The following is a 16,329-nucleotide window of genomic DNA, read 5'->3' as shown; positions in this document are numbered from 1 at the left end:
GTTCGCTCCACTCGAAATCACGCAGACATATTATCACGCCGGGTACCGCATCTTGGCTTCTATGCGCATTGATGATAGTGCCAGTCGCAACAACAATGACAAAGAAGAAATTATCGTTCCTCTTCGCTGCTGATACGAGTTGCGCAACGGACTAAAAGCTGATACCTTCAGCATGACATCTTCCGCGACAAGGAGACCCTCCGAACCTACGCGCGCTTCATCACACGGCACCCCCTGCATCATCTGCGAACGATATCGCAGAAGTACCCGGACTCTGCCTTCGGCGACGCCATTCGCAGACTCAACGGGCGCCTTCCGCCTGCACCGGCGGGGTCGTTCGCACCCCCTATGTGGACCTTCGACCAACCCACAACGATAACACGCATCCCCGGCCTCCCTCGCAAGCATAACACACCCACGGTGATCGCGCGGCAGCACGCGTTGGGGCACATTTACTCGCTTCATGACCAGCGAGTACCCATATACACCGATGGCTCGGTGATACCAGGTGGGTCGGCAGCAGCCTTCTACGTGCCTCACGCCCACTGCAGCCGTGGGTTCAAACTCCCGTACGAGACTTCATCCACCTGAAACTGAAATGATCGCCATTCATGAAGCCCTGAAGTTCATCTCGGCATCCGTTCCCGCACCATGGACCATCTTTACAGACAGCAAGGCGGCGCTAGAAGTGCGGTCATCATTCTCGATCCCCCTTGTTCAGGACATTGGCGCGCTCATCGTTCAGTGCTTCAGCCGTCTCGCCCGCGCGGGCCACAGCGTTTGGCTTCAGTGGGTCCCCGGTCACACAGGCCTTCCCGGCAACACATCCGCCGACGCCGCTGCGAAGCAGGCCCACACCTCTGCACCACTGTTATCGGTCCCGCTATCACCCTCGTCATGCCGACTCCACATACGCCGCATGTGCGCCCAGCACACTCGCCTCTTCACTGAGAGCGCCGTCCCAGCCCGCACTTTCCTTCATTCCATCGATCCCAAGATGGAACTCACCATCCCACTGAGCCTCTCTCGAAGGGAGAGCTCACTCCTTCACCGCCTACGACTCAACGTCGCTAAGACCCCATCGCGCCAGTTCCTCATGGGCAACATAGGTTCCCCACTATGCACGAAATGTGGTGTGGTGGCGGACCCACCTCCTCCTGCACTGTCGCCTTTACTCCTCAGCCAGAGCCGCACTTGAGCAACAGGTCACACACCTTGGCCTGCACCTCACGCTGCGGACCTTACTCGGCCCCGTGCAGCGCGCCCGACAGTGCGTAGTCACCAGACTGCTCCTCCGTTACCTCGCTGCAACCGACCTACTGGCAAATGGCAAATCGCCGGCAGTCCGAACATTTACATGGCAACAGGCACCTACGAGCACTGGTGCTAAAGTCTGAGGAAAAGACATCATAGATGAAAATACATATCCGTTGCGAAGCCGTTTGAATTTCACTGTTCATGGTGATCAACCAATTTTTCTCGAAGTGCAGCACGCATAAAGAAGTCCATGATACACTTACACGTCGACCTGCAGCGCTCGGAGGGGAACCCTGTCTGAGTCACAACTTTGAACGCCCTGGGTGCATCAGGATTAACGCTCACACATCGTGCCGTGGTTGATATGTGGCCTGGAGGACGTACTGAACGAAACTAGGCGATGACATTTCCAGAATTTGACTGCCTTTGTCGAAAAATCGTAGTCTAAACATGGGCGATGTGCAAACATCGACGGAATCCCCATAGGCGCAATGCATTAAAATTCATTTGGCCAGGGTGCAGTAGGCTTATATTATGCTGGCGCCTTTCATGTCTCCAGGGGTTCTTTACATGGTGTTCTTCTCTATTAGACGATGACATCTTAAAATTTTTATTCTGTTTTGCTGTTAATTGGCATAAACGCTCTCTCCCATTGAATTCACATCCTGTAAGGCCGCTTCCCGCATAGCGGCTGAGTATAGTGACGGAGTGCGCCGACGGGGGGTGACCGCGAATTTTGGGATTGTTGGCAAGCAAATATACCTCTTTATTTACATTTTCCAGCAATCAGCAACGTTGGGACAGGGTGCGAATATCAACATCAACAAGCAAGGTACGTAAAAGCTATTCCTATATATTCAAATGCAGATATGTCTAAGTTGCTTTTAATTCGCCTTTCGCTCACGTCCTCATATTTTCTTGATTTCTCTCTGGTTCTTGCATGGCATTTTATGCTATAAAACGTGATAACAACAACTACTTTATTTCAGGGTGATGGGTGGGGAGTTTCACCGCCGGGGGCGATATCTACCCCATTGATAAAACTTAATATTCAATCAATGACAGTATTCTATCCGTGAAGGAAGAACCGGTACCATTGAAATGAAGCCGAACTACTGTGCGCCCACAGGGAGTAAGATGCGAAGCGTCCGAACTGTCGGACATAAACGAAAACGATCTCAGCGTGCTGAAGTCCTCTGCACGCAAGTCAAGGTCTAACTCAACTGCTCACGCGCGCTGTACCTGTATAGTGCTATTTTCTGTCCGTAGTAACTTGGAAGTAACTCGTTCTTTTTTTTAAGTCACTCCGTAACTGCGAGTTATATTTCAGGCTAAACAACACCGTTATTAACTCACTCATAGTTTCATTTTTCAAACGGTAACTTAAGTCGTAACGAGTTCTTTTGAAGGGTAACTTCTAGCAAGCTAGACTGGAAAGCATTCTTACTTCGTAGTACTAGTAGTTTTTGTAAGAAGCTACGCAATTCCTGCCCACCCAATAATTTAAACCATATGTTTGATCTGCCAGCATGATAATCCCCTGAAAATCAATTCTCAGTTGCCTGGAACTACCGGTTCTGAATCCTATTCCTAACATGTGTAGCATGAGGGAGGAAAACCAAAGGGCACGGTGGAAAAGACAAACACACATGGGCACGAGCTATGTTTTTCATTGTGTAACAGCCACTCTAGCAACTAAAATGAACATGTTATAAATTAAATTAATACATATAAATTAATACATCATGGCTTGACACCACACGTGGGTGAAAGCTAAGACATAAATTCGTGAAAGAACACCGTTTTTTTCTTTATTTTGTTGATGGCGCATATTCGGAGATCCGTCTTTCCTTCACCCCCAGTGTGAGAGAGGGAAAGAGCACACTGTCGCCTCTTGCGTCCTGCAAAAAGATTAACAGAAAATGCAGTCCAATATAAGGGCAGTTTCGATAGCGTCGCCCGATACATGTGTTTTTGTTTTGTTTCCGCAAGTTAAAGCTCATCTTCGACGCATGAGGCAGCACTGTGGCAGCATCTTGGACGCATGAGGCTCCTTCACCATCTCACATTGGGGTGAAGGACAGACGCGTCTCGGATGATGCGCAATGAAGAAAATAAAGAAAAATGGTGTTCCTTCACGGATTTTTTGCGGACGATCTACAGAACGGATTTTTGTTCTGAGAACGGCTACGATATCAGGTTACCGAAGGGAACAGATGTTCTCATTGGGACAAGTTCGTAGCTTTTATAATTAAAAAGTTAATTAACAAATTTTATGTAATTAGTGATTTGACGGTCGAGCAACATATGGCCAAGAACGTCCACCGACCCAGAGATGATAGAAGTGAAAACAGCATGTATAGTGCAAATATATTTTTTTTATGAAAAATCTGTATCGCTTAAAAAAAGAACACCCTGTATATATATATATATAATGAAAAAAGTAGCCGGAGCCCTTTGGCTGCACGTATAGCATATGTTTGTAACTCAAACGTCACCATGCCAGTACTGGACAGCTGTTTCAGCCTTGTTGGGCCATCATCAGCAGTACGCAGGCAGCCACTCAAACGTTGCCTGCCTGCGTACTGCTGATGATGGCCCAACAAGGCTGAAACAGCTGTCCAGTACTGGCATGGTGACGTTTGAGTTACAAATATATATATATATATATATATATATATATATATAGATTAGAAGCTTAGGAGGGCGGTTGACCACGAGAATGAAATAAGCAGGAAAAATCAGAAGACGACAAAGAGCTTACAGGAAAACACAAAGGGGAGTTTATTAACACATATAGGGATAGGGGTCGACGTTTCGGCAGTCAGCGCTGCCTTCGACGGGACTGGGGTTTGGTGACAAGAACAAGCTTTATATATGGGAGAGGGTTATGTACAAGGGAAAGAGAGCAGCGCATGCGCTTTTGTCATGACTAACATAGGTTGGTGACTAAGTGAAAGGGGAATGACCGGGTCTGTGCAGCAGGACCTTGAGGAAATACCCGTGAGCCTGAAAAAGAGACAAAAGAGTGTATGTATTGTGCTGGATTAGGAATGCAGGTTGCGAATAGTAGAAAGGATTCCTGGATCTTCGTTTATCTGACACTGGAATTTATGAATGAGATAAGACTCGCGCTGTTCCCTGAGCCGCTGGGAAAGAAAGCCTGACTGCAGGATGAAAATAGATATATTGGTGATTGAGTGTCCTGGTTTACTGAAATGGCGCGACACTGGCAGATTAGGTTTCTTCGCGACGTCAGATTTGTGGTTATTGAATCGCGTTCTAAATGAAGTAGCTGTCTGTCCGATATATTGGGCGTTGCATTCATTACATTGAAGAAGATAGACAACATTGGAAGAATTACAGTTAAAGTCGCCATTAATGTTGACCCGATAATTAGAATTGGTACTATCTGCAGAGTTAGCGGCTTGCATTGATTTACAAATTTGGCATCTAGTTGCATTACAAGGGTGGCAACCAATGTTATTTTCTGGAAGTTTGTTAATTTTGGCATTTACTAGTCTGTCTTGGATGTTCCGCGCCCGGCGATAACTTACGCGCGGTGGCTGTGAGAATATTTCCTTCATCCGATCAGATTGTGAAAGAATTGTGTAGTGGCGGTTGAGTATCCGGCTAATGTTAGGAACGCTGCCATTGAATGTGACAGTGAGATTTACTGCAGAATTTCCATTGGCTCGAGGAGATCTTTGGAGCAATTGTTGGCGATCTGTGGATCTTGCTCTGGCTATAGCGTCTTTAACAAGTTTGTCCGGGTATTCACGATCAATGAAGGTTTGTTCTAGTCGTTGGAGATGGTTGTCTAGTTCGGCATCGTTAGTGCATATTCTGCGGTAGCGCAATGCCTGACTATAAGGTATGGCTAACTTAGTATGCCTTGGATGGCAACTGCGGAACGATAAGTATTGCTGAGCATCTGTAGGCTTCCGGTATAAGTTGGTTGAGATGCCGCCGTTTTGTAACTTGACTTCCACATCCAAGAAGGTAACAGTGGAGGCGGAGTAGTGGGAGGTAAATTGAATGTTAGGGTGAATTTGGTTGAACCGGTTGATGAACGTGAGAAGGTCACTTTCAGAATGAGGCCATATGATAAAAATATCATCTAAAAATCTCTTGTACACAAGTGGTTTCAACACGGAACATTCGAGAAATGTTTCCTCCAGGGATGCCATGAAGATATTTGCATAGTTGGGGGCCATTCTCGTGCCCATAGCTGTCCCGTTAACTTGCAGATAGTGCTTGTTATCAAATTCAAAGTTATTGGAGGTCACAATCAGTGTTAGCAGTTCGGTGAGGACAGCAGGATCATACGGCTGGTCAGGTTGATTTTTGTATGCTGAAACGGCCGCTGCTATACCATCTGCGTGGGGAATATTAGTGTAAAGGGACGTGACGTCTAACGTTGCCAAGAGACAGCTTGAGGGAACGGTTACTTGCGATACAGTTTGAAGGAAATGGTTGGTATCTTTGACGTAGGAAGGTAATTTAGGGGGGATAGATTTGAGAACGTGATCGACGAAGGACGATATATTTTCTGTAGCGGTACCGTTACTGGACACAATTGGTCTTCCGGGATTGCCTGGTTTATGTATCTTAGGGAGCATGTAAAATCGGCCTGGTTTAGGATCTTTAGGAAGTAAGTATTCATAGAGCGCATCGCCAATTTTCTTAGTGGTCTTTAACCGTTTTAGTGTTTTACATATATCTGCGGCAATTTCATTAGTGGGGTCGGATTCGAGAGGTTTGTAAAAGTCTGCACAATTAAGTTGACGGAGTCCTTCCGCCACGTAAGCTTGCTTATCCATTACGACTATGGCACCTCCTTTATCAGCCTGTTTGATGATGATACCTTCGTTGCTTTCTAGCGCGGACAAGCTTTGCTGTTCTGCTTTCGTAAGATTGTGCCGGAATTTCCGATTGTTTGAGCTTGCATAAGTACTGAGAATATCTTTCTGAACAGCTTTGATATACATATCAAGACTTTTATCTCGGTTCGGGTTGGGAGTAAAATCGGATTTTATACGGAAAGGATTTAGGTTTGATTGCGGTTTGTCGTAGAAGTATTCCGTAAGGCGTAGTCGCCGCGCAAAGTTGTCAAGATCCAGATGTAGCTGATATTCATCGATTTTACTGTTATTGGGACAAAACGATAATCCCTTCTCCAGTAGAGAGATTTCCGCGGGTGCAAGGTCACGGGAAGAAAGGTTAACTACGCTACATTTGGTTAGTGTGGGGATGTCGGGAGCAAACTGGCTGTTGCTGTCTAACGGGGTATCTGGACGTAGTTGTGAAGTATTGCTACGGGCTTCGGAATTAGGGGGTGCCGAATCTGTGGAAGTATTATGAGTTGGAGGGCAATCGATTTTGTCTCTAAATAATTTCTTTTGCTTTTGGAGCTTCAGGTGGATGTTTTTCTTTTGGAGGAATTTGGAGGAATTTGGAATATATATATATATATGTCGAAATAAATGAATGCAGTTGACCATGAAAAATAAAGATATAAAAGGGGGACTTCATTAAAAAGTAAGAGGAAAGAGGGGAGGAGAGTCTTCAACAGGAATGGGATATTATAGTGACGCAAGACAGATCCAAAGAATGAGAGGGGAATATGTACAAGGGGAGAGGGCAGCACACGTGCTTTGTCAAACAAATGTAAAAGGGTACAATGAATCACAGGCAGTCATGTTCTTCACTAGAGGGCAATCATTTTCTGGGGTGACCAACCGGGGAGTCTGTAAGAGAGGGAATTAGGAAATTAGGTTGCGAACAGTTGAGAGGACGCCGGGGTCCTCTTTAATTTTAGATTTGTAAATCAGAAACGATTCTCTTTGTTCTAAGGCGTTGGGATGGAAAACCCGATTGCAGAACGAAAATGGCTATGTAGTTTATTGAGTGACCAGGTTTACTAAAATGTCGCAAATGTCTTGTATACTTCACTGGCTTTGCACTGGGCTTTCAGTGAGTGAGTTATCTCACCCTAACAGGAGGTCACGTGTCAGGTGACCTTCTGACGCCATCCACTCAAACGTTGCCTGCCTGCGTACTGTTGATGAGGCTCAACAAGGCCGAAAGAGCTGTCCAGTACCGGCGCGGCGACGTTTGAGTTACAAACGTATGCTATACGTGCAGCCAAAGACCTGCTGCTATTTTTTTTCCTTGTATACTTCACTGGCTTTGTACTGGGCTTTCAGTGAGTGAGTTGTCTCACCCTGACAGGAGGAATCACGTGTTACGTGACCTTCTGACGCGATCCACTCAACCATTGCCTGCCTGCCTACTGTTGATGAGGCCCAACAAGGCCGAAACAGCTGTCCAGTACTGGCATGGCGATGTTTGAGTTACAAACATATGCTATACGTGCAGCCAAAGAGCTCCTGCTATTTGTTTCCTTGTATACTTCACTGGCTTTGCACTGGCCTTTCAGTGAGTGAGTTATCTCACCCCGACAGGAGGAATGACGTGTTACGTGACCTTCTGACGCCATCCACTCAAACGTTGCCTGCCTGCGTAGTGTTGATGAGGCCCAACAAGGCCGAAACAGATGTCCAGTACTGGCATGGCGACGTTTGAGTTACAAACATATGCTACACGTGCAACCAAAGAGCTCCTGCTTTTTTTTTCATATATACTTCACTGGCTTTGCACTGGGCTTTCAGTGAGTGAGTTATCTGACCCTGACAGGAGGAATCACGTGCTGCGTGACCTTCTGACGCCATCCACTCAAACGTTGCCAGCCGGCGTACTGTTGATGAGGCTCAACAAGGCCGAAACAGCTGTCCAGTACCGGCATGGCGAGGTTCGGGTTACAAACATATGCTATACGTGCAGCCAAAGAGCTCCTGCTACTTTTTTTTCCTTGTATACTTCACTGGCTTTGCACTGGGCTTTCAGTGAGTGAGTTATCTCAGCCTGACAGGAGGAATCACGTATTACGTGACCTTCTGACGCCATCCACTCAAACGTTGCCTGCCTGCGTACTGTTGACGAGGCCCAACAAGGCCGAAACAGCTGTCCAGTACTGGCATGGCGACGTTTGAGCTACAAACATACGCTATACGTGCAGCCAAAGAGCTCCTGCTATTTGTTTCCTTGTATACTTCACTGTCTTTGCACTGGGGTTTCAGTGAGTGAGTTATCTCAGCCTGACAGGAGGAATCACGTGTTACGTGACCTTCTGACGCCATCCACTCAAACGTTGCCTGCCTGCGTACTGTTGATGAGGCCCAACAAGGCCGAAACAGCTGTCCAGTACTGGCATGGCGACGTTTGAGCTACAAACATATGCTATACGTGCAGCCAAAGAGCTCCTGCTATTTGTTTCCTTGTATACTTCACTGGCTTTGCACTGGCCTTTCAGTGAGTGAGTTATCTCACCCCGACAGGATGAATTACGTGTTACGTGACCTTGTGACGCCATTCACTCAAACGTTGCCTGCCCGCGTACTGTTGATGAGGCCCAACAAGGCCGAAAGAAGCTGTCCAGCACTGGCATGGCAACGTTTGAGTTACAAACATATGCTATACCTGCAGCCAAGTGTTCCTGCTTTTTTTCCTTGTATACTTCACTGGCTTTGCACTGGGCTTTCAGTGAGTGAGTTATCTCACCCTGAGAGGAGGAATCACGTGTTCCGTGACCTTCTGACGCCATCCACTCAAACGTTGCCTGCCTGCGTACTGTTGATGAGGCCCAACAAGGCCGAAACAGCTGTCCGGTACTGGCATGGCGACGTTTGAGTTACAAACATATGCTACACGTGCAACCAAAGAGCTCCTGCTTTTTTTTTCATGTATACTTCACTGGCTTTGCACTGGGCTTTCAGTGAGTGAGTTATCTCACCCTGACAGGAGGAATCACGTGTTACGTGACCTTCTGACGCCATCCACTCAAACGTTGCCAGCCGGCGTACTGTTGATGAGGCCCAACAAGGCCGAATCAGCTGTCCAGTACTCGCATGGCCAGGTTTGAGTTGCAAACATATGCTATACGTGCAGCCAAAGAGCTCCTGCTTTTTTTCCTTGTATACTTCACTGTCTTTGCACTGGGGTTTCAGTGAGTGAGTTATCTCACCCTGACAGGAGGAATCACGTGTTACGTGACCTTCTGACGCCATCCACTCAAACGTTGCCCGCCTGCGTACTGTTGATGAGGCCCAACAAGGCCGAAACAGCTGTCCAGTACTGGTATGGCGACGTTTGAGTTACAAACATATATATATATATATATATATATATATACAAGTTGAAATAAACGAATGCGGTTGACCACGAAAAATAAAGGTATCCAATAAAGATCAGAAGTGGAGACGGTGCTTCTACAGGACAAGGAATAAAAGGGGAACTTTATTAAAAACTAAGAGGGAGTATTCGACGTTTCGACAGCAGCGATGTCTTCAACAGGAATGGGATATTATGGTGACGCAAGACAATTGCAAAGAATGAGAGGGGAATATGTACAAGGGGAGAGAGCAGCACACGTGCTTTGTCAAACAAAGGTAAAAGGGTACAATGAATCACAGGCAGTCATGTTCTTCGCCGGAGGGCAATGATTTCATGGGGTGACCAACCGGGGAGTCTGAAAGAGATACGAAAGAGTGTATGTATTTTGAGAGAATTAGGAATTTAGGTTGCGAACTGTTGAGAGGACGCCGGGGTCCTCGTTAATCTGGCTTTTAAATTTGTAGATCAGGAACGAATCTCTTTGTTCTCTAAGGCGTTGGGATGGAAAACCCGATTGCAGAACGAAAATGGCTATGTCGTTAATTGAGTGGCCGGGTATACTAAAATGTCGAGACACTGACAGATTCGGTTTCTTTGATACGTCGGACCTGTGCTTGTTGAATCGGATTCTGAAGGATGTAGCTGTTTGACCGATATATTGGGCCTTGCACTCATTACATTGAAGGAGATAAAGGACGTTAGAAGAGTTACAGTTAAATAGACCATTAATTTTTGTGCGATAGCTGGAATTTGTGCTTTCTACTCTGGTAGCAGTTTGCATTAATTTACAGATCTGGCATCTGCGTCCGTTGCATGGTTGACAACCGTTGTGTTCCGACGGCTTGTTTAACTTGGCGTTCACAAGTCTGTCTTGGATGTTCCTCCCGTCTCCACTTCTGATCTTTATTGAATACCTATATATATATATATGTATATATATATATATAGGACAAATAGGTTAATATATTAGACGGCTACGAAGTTGAATAAAAGTGAAATAATAAGACTTGGACTACAGATTACAGGAACGTTAACAAAAACTAATATATTTAATGGGCAATTTAACACATAGATTAAAAAAATGGTCGACGTTTCGACAGTGGCACTGTCTTCGTCAGGACAAAAGAGGTATAAGGGTTGCATATTGCTTAAATAGGTTTCCTGGGTGACGTCACAATCGGTGCAAGTATGCCACGTGGCAGTTGTCTGAGTCATATTCTGGAACATTCCGCAAGGTCAAGTCCGGGTGGTGATGTCATCTTTCTTGGGGAGCCAGCTCAGGGTGAGCTGTACTGACGCCATAGCTGAAAAAAAAAAGAATGCTGTTTCTGTCTCATACTCTGTTTCAGAAACAGAGTATCTGTTTCTCTGCGTGCAGCCATAGAAGCCATATTAATCTGTAAGTTTGAATTACAAACACGTCTAGTATCATTTATTTGTTCCTTTAATGGCTTTTTTCCTGCATTATAATTCACTGGCTTGCACTGTGGCATTGAGGTGTGCTCAGTCACCCTCCGAGGTGTAGATCGCTCGCTGAGTGACCCCTGGTTTGCCAATTCGGAACGATGCGCAGCTACCCAGGGCTGACGAGCCGCAAACACGCTGAAACACGTGTCATCTGGTGCTGCCGCATCGTTCCATGAGTATCTGTTTCTCTGCGTGCAGCCATAAAAGCCATATTAATCTGTAAGTTTGAATTACAAACACGTCTAATATCATTTATTTGTTCCTTTAATGGCTTTTTCCTGCATTATAATTCACTGGCTTGCACTGTGGCATTGAGGTGTGCTCAGTCACACTCCCAGGTGTAGATCGCTCGCTGAGTGACCCCTGGTTTGCCAATTCGGAACGATGCGCAGCTACGCAGGGCTGACGAGCCGCAAACACGGCGAAACACGTGTCCTCTGGTGCTGCCGCATCGTTCCATGAGTATCTGTTTCTCTGCGTGCAGCCATAGAAGCCATATTAATCTGTAAGTTTGAATTACAAACGCGTCTAGTATCATTTATTTGTTACTTTAATGGCTTTTTTCCTGCATTATAATTCACTGGCTTGCACTGTGGCATTGAGGTGTGCTCAGTCACCCTCCCAGGTGTAGATCGCTCGCTGAGTGACCCCTGGTTTGCCAATTCGGAACGATGCGCAGCTACCCAGGGCTGACGAGCCGCAAACACGGCGAAACACGTGTCCTCTGGTGCTGCCGCATCGTTCCATGAGTATCTGTTTCTCTGCGTGCAGCCATAGAAGCCATATTAATCTGTAAGTTTGAATTACAAACACGTCTAGTATCATTTATTTGTTCCTTTAATGGCTTTTTTCCTGCATTATAATTCACTGGCTTGCACTGTGGCATTGAGGTGTGCTCAGTCACCCTCCCAGGTGTAGATCACTCGCTGAGTGACCCCTGGTTTGCCAATTCAGAACGATGCGCAGCTACCCAGGGCTGACGAGCCACAAACACGGCGAAACACGTGTCCTCTGGTGCTGCCGCATCGTTCCATGAGTATCTGTTTCTCTGCGTGCAGCCATAGAAGCCATATTAATCTGTAAGTTTGAATTACAAACGCGTCTAGTATCATTTATTTGTTACTTTATTGGCTTTTTTTCCTGCATTATAATTCACTGGCTTGCACTGTGGCATTGAGGTGTGCTCAGTCACCCTCCCAGGTGTATATCGCTCGCTGAGTGACCCCTGGTTTGCCAATTCGGAACGATGCGCAGCTACCCAGGGCTGACGAGCCGCAAACACGGCGAAACACGTGTCCTCTGGTGCTGCCGCATCGTTCCATGAGTATCTGTTTCTCTGCGTGCAGCCATAGAAGCCATATTAATCTGTAAGTTTGAATTACAAACACGTCTAGTATCATTTATTTGTTCCTTTAATGGCTTTTTTCCTGCATTATAATTCACTGGCTTGCACTGTGGCATTGAGGTGTGCTCAGTCACCCTCCCAGGTGTAGATCACTCGCTGAGTGACCCCTGGTTTGCCAATTCAGAACGATGCGCAGCTACCCAGGGCTGACGAGCCACAGACACGGCGAAACACGTGTCCTCTGGTGCTGCCGCATCGTTCCATGAGTATCTGTTTCTCTGCGTGCAGCCATAGAAGCCACATTAATCTGTAATTTTGATTACAAACACGTCTAATATCATTTATTTGTTCCTTTAATGGCTTTTTTCCTGCATTATAATTCACTGGCTTGCACTGTGGCATTGGGGTGTGCTCAGTCACCCTCCCAGGTGTAGATCGCTCGCTGAGTGACCCCTGGTTTGCCAATTTGGAACGATGCGCAGCTACCCAGGGCTGACGAGCCGCAAACACGGCGAAACACGTGTCCTCTGCTGCTACCGCATCGTTCCATGAGTATCGGTTTCTCTGCGTGCAGCCATAGAAGCCATATTAATCTGTAAGTTTGAATTACAAACACGTCTAGTATCATTTATTTGTTCTTTTAATGGCTTTTTTCCTGCATTATAATTCACTGGCTTGCACTGTGGCATTGAGGTGTGCTCAGTCACCCTCCCAGGTGTAGATCGCTCGCTGAGTGACCCCTGGTTTGCCAATTCGGAACGATGCGCAGCTACCCAGGGCTGACGAGCCGCAAACACGGCGAAACACGTGTCCTCTGGTGCTGCCGCATCGTTCCATGAGTATCTGTTTCTCTGCGTGCAGCCATAGAAGCCATATTAATCTGTAAGTTTGAATTACAAACACGTCTAGTATCATTTATTTGTTCCTTTAATGGCTTTTTTCCTGCATTATACATATACATATATATATATATATATATATATATATATATAGATACAAATATAAAAATGAGCAAATGCTCCATGGCTGCACGTGAGGCATATGTTTACTGATCGAGCGTGCCACAATCCCAGCTGTCGACGGCCGTTTCGAGCTTCTTGGCTCTCATCGGCACAGCGTAGGGATGTGACACGCTCTTGGGTCGGCACAAACACTGTGTCTCTGCAAGACATCAATGTTCCAGGGTGTTAGCAACACCTCTGGAGGCCGCAGTGCAAAGCCAGTAAGTACAGATACAAATATAAAAATGAGCAAATGCTCCATGGCTGCACGTGAGGCATATGTTTACTGATCGAGCGTGCCACAATCCCAGCTGTGGACGGCCGTTTCGAGCTTCTTGGCTCTCATCGGCACAGCGTAGGGATGTGACACGCTCTTGGGTCGGCACAAACACTGTGTCTCTGCAAGACATCAATGTTCCAGGGTGTTAGCAACACCTCTGGAGGCCGCAGTGCAAAGCCAGTAAGTACAGATACAAATATAAAAATGAGCAAATGCTCCATGGCTGCACGTGAGGCATATGTTTACTGATCGAGCGTGCCACAATCCCAGCTGTGGACGGCCGTTTCGAGCTTCTTGGCTCTCATCGGCACAGCGTAGGGATGTGACACGCTCTTGGGTCGGCACAAACACTGTGTCTCTGCAAGACATCAATGTTCCAGGGTGTTAGCAACACCTCTGGAGGCCGCAGTGCAAAGCCAGTAAGTACAGATACAAATATAAAAATGAGCAAATGCTCCATGGCTGCACGTGAGGCATATGTTTACTGATCGAGCGTGCCACAATCCCAGCTGTGGACGGCCGTTTCGAGCTTCTTGGCTCTCATCGGCACAGCGTAGGGATGTGACACGCTCTTGGGTCGGCACAAACACTGTGTCTCTGCAAGACATCAATGTTCCAGGGTGTTAGCAACACCTCTGGAGGCCGCAGTGCAAAGCCAGTAAGTACAGATACAAATATAAAAATGAGCAAATGCTCCATGGCTGCACGTGAGGCATATGTTTACTGATCGAGCGTGCCACAATCCCAGCTGTGGACGGCCGTTTCGAGCTTCTTGGCTCTCATCGGCACAGCGTAGGGATGTGACACGCTCTTGGGTCGGCACAAACACTGTGTCTCTGCAAGACATCAATGTTCCAGGGTGTTAGCAACACCTCTGGAGGCCGCAGTGCAAAGCCAGTAAGTACAGATACAAATATAAAAATGAGCAAATGCTCCATGGCTGCACGTGAGGCATATGTTTACTGATCGAGCGTGCCACAATCCCAGCTGTGGACGGCCGTTTCGAGCTTCTTGGCTCTCATCGGCACAGCGTAGGGATGTGACACGCTCTTGGGTCGGCACAAACACTGTGTCTCTGCAAGACATCAATGTTCCAGGGTGTTAGCAACACCTCTGGAGGCCGCAGTGCAAAGCCAGTAAGTACAGATACAAATATAAAAATGAGCAAATGCTCCATGGGATTGTGGCACGCTCGATCAGTAAACATATGCCTCACGTGCAGCCATGGAGCATTTGCTCATTTTTATATTTGTATCTGTACTTACTGGCTTTGCACTGCGGCCTCCAGAGGTGTTGCTAACACCCTGGAACATTGATGTCTTGCAGAGACACAGTGTTTGTGCCGACCCAAGAGCGTGTCACATCCCTACGCTGTGCCGATGAGAGCCAAGAAGCTCGAAACGGCCGTCCACAGCTGGGATTGTGGCACGCTCGATCAGTAAACATATGCCTCACGTGCAGCCATGGAGCATTTGCTCATTTTTATATTTGTATCTGTACTTACTGGCTTTGCACTGCGGCCTCCAGAGGTGTTGCTAACACCCTGGAACATTGATGTCTTGCAGAGACACAGTGTTTGTGCCGACCCAAGAGCGTGTCACATCCCTACGCTGTGCCGATGAGAGCCAAGAAGCTCGAAACGGCCGTCCACAGCTGGGATTGTGGCACGCTCGATCAGTAAACATATGCCTCACGTGCAGCCATGGAGCATTTGCTCATTTTTATATTTGTATCTGTACTTACTGGCTTTGCACTGCGGCCTCCAGAGGTGTTGCTAACACCCTGGAACATTGATGTCTTGCAGAGACACAGTGTTTGTGCCGACCCAAGAGCGTGTCACATCCCTACGCTGTGCCGATGAGAGCCAAGAAGCTCGAAACGGCCGTCCACAGCTGGGATTGTGGCACGCTCGATCAGTAAACATATGCCTCACGTGCAGCCATGGAGCATTTGCTCATTTTTATATTTGTATCTGTACTTACTGGCTTTGCACTGCGGCCTCCAGAGGTGTTGCTAACACCCTGGAACATTGATGTCTTGCAGAGACACAGTGTTTGTGCCGACCCAAGAGCGTGTCACATCCCTACGCTGTGCCGATGAGAGCCAAGAAGCTCGAAACGGCCGTCCACAGCTGGGATTGTGGCACGCTCGATCAGTAAACATATGCCTCACGTGCAGCCATGGAGCATTTGCTCATTTTTATATTTGTATCTGTACTTACTGGCTTTGCACTGCGGCCTCCAGAGGTGTTGCTAACACCCTGGAACATTGATGTCTTGCAGAGACACAGTGTTTGTGCCGACCCAAGAGCGTGTCACATCCCTACGCTGTGCCGATGAGAGCCAAGAAGCTCGAAACGGCCGTCCACAGCTGGGATTGTGGCACGCTCGATCAGTAAACATATGCCTCACGTGCAGCCATGGAGCATTTGCTCATTTTTATATTTGTATCTGTACTTACTGGCTTTGCACTGCGGCCTCCAGAGGTGTTGCTAACACCCTGGAACATTGATGTCTTGCAGAGACACAGTGTTTGTGCCGACCCAAGAGCGTGTCACATCCCTACGCTGTGCCGATGAGAGCCAAGAAGCTCGAAACGGCCGTCCACAGCTGGGATTGTGGCACGCTCGATCAGTAAACATATGCCTCACGTGCAGCCATGGAGCATTTGCTCATTTTTATATTTGTATCTGTACTTACTGGCTTTGCACTGCGGCCTCCAGAGGTGTTGCTAACACCCTGGAA

General features: G+C 47.2%; 1 protein-coding gene across 1 annotated transcript in view; it reads left to right on the top strand.

Annotated features, from left to right (window-relative positions):
* Positions 1-16,329, top strand: part of LOC135373686 (caspase-3-like) — a 253,647-nt gene that overhangs the window by 72,269 nt on the left and 165,049 nt on the right. Inside the window, exon 3 of the mRNA XM_064606770.1 lies at positions 2,041-2,089. Coding sequence (XP_064462840.1) covers positions 2,041-2,089 — 49 coding nt within the window. The remainder of the gene's footprint in view (positions 1-2,040; positions 2,090-16,329) is intronic.

Source organism: Ornithodoros turicata, unplaced genomic scaffold (assembly GCF_037126465.1).
Source record: "Ornithodoros turicata isolate Travis unplaced genomic scaffold, ASM3712646v1 Chromosome29, whole genome shotgun sequence".
NCBI lineage: Eukaryota > Metazoa > Arthropoda > Arachnida > Ixodida > Argasidae > Ornithodoros > Ornithodoros turicata.
This window is presented reverse-complemented; position numbering and strand designations above follow the sequence as displayed.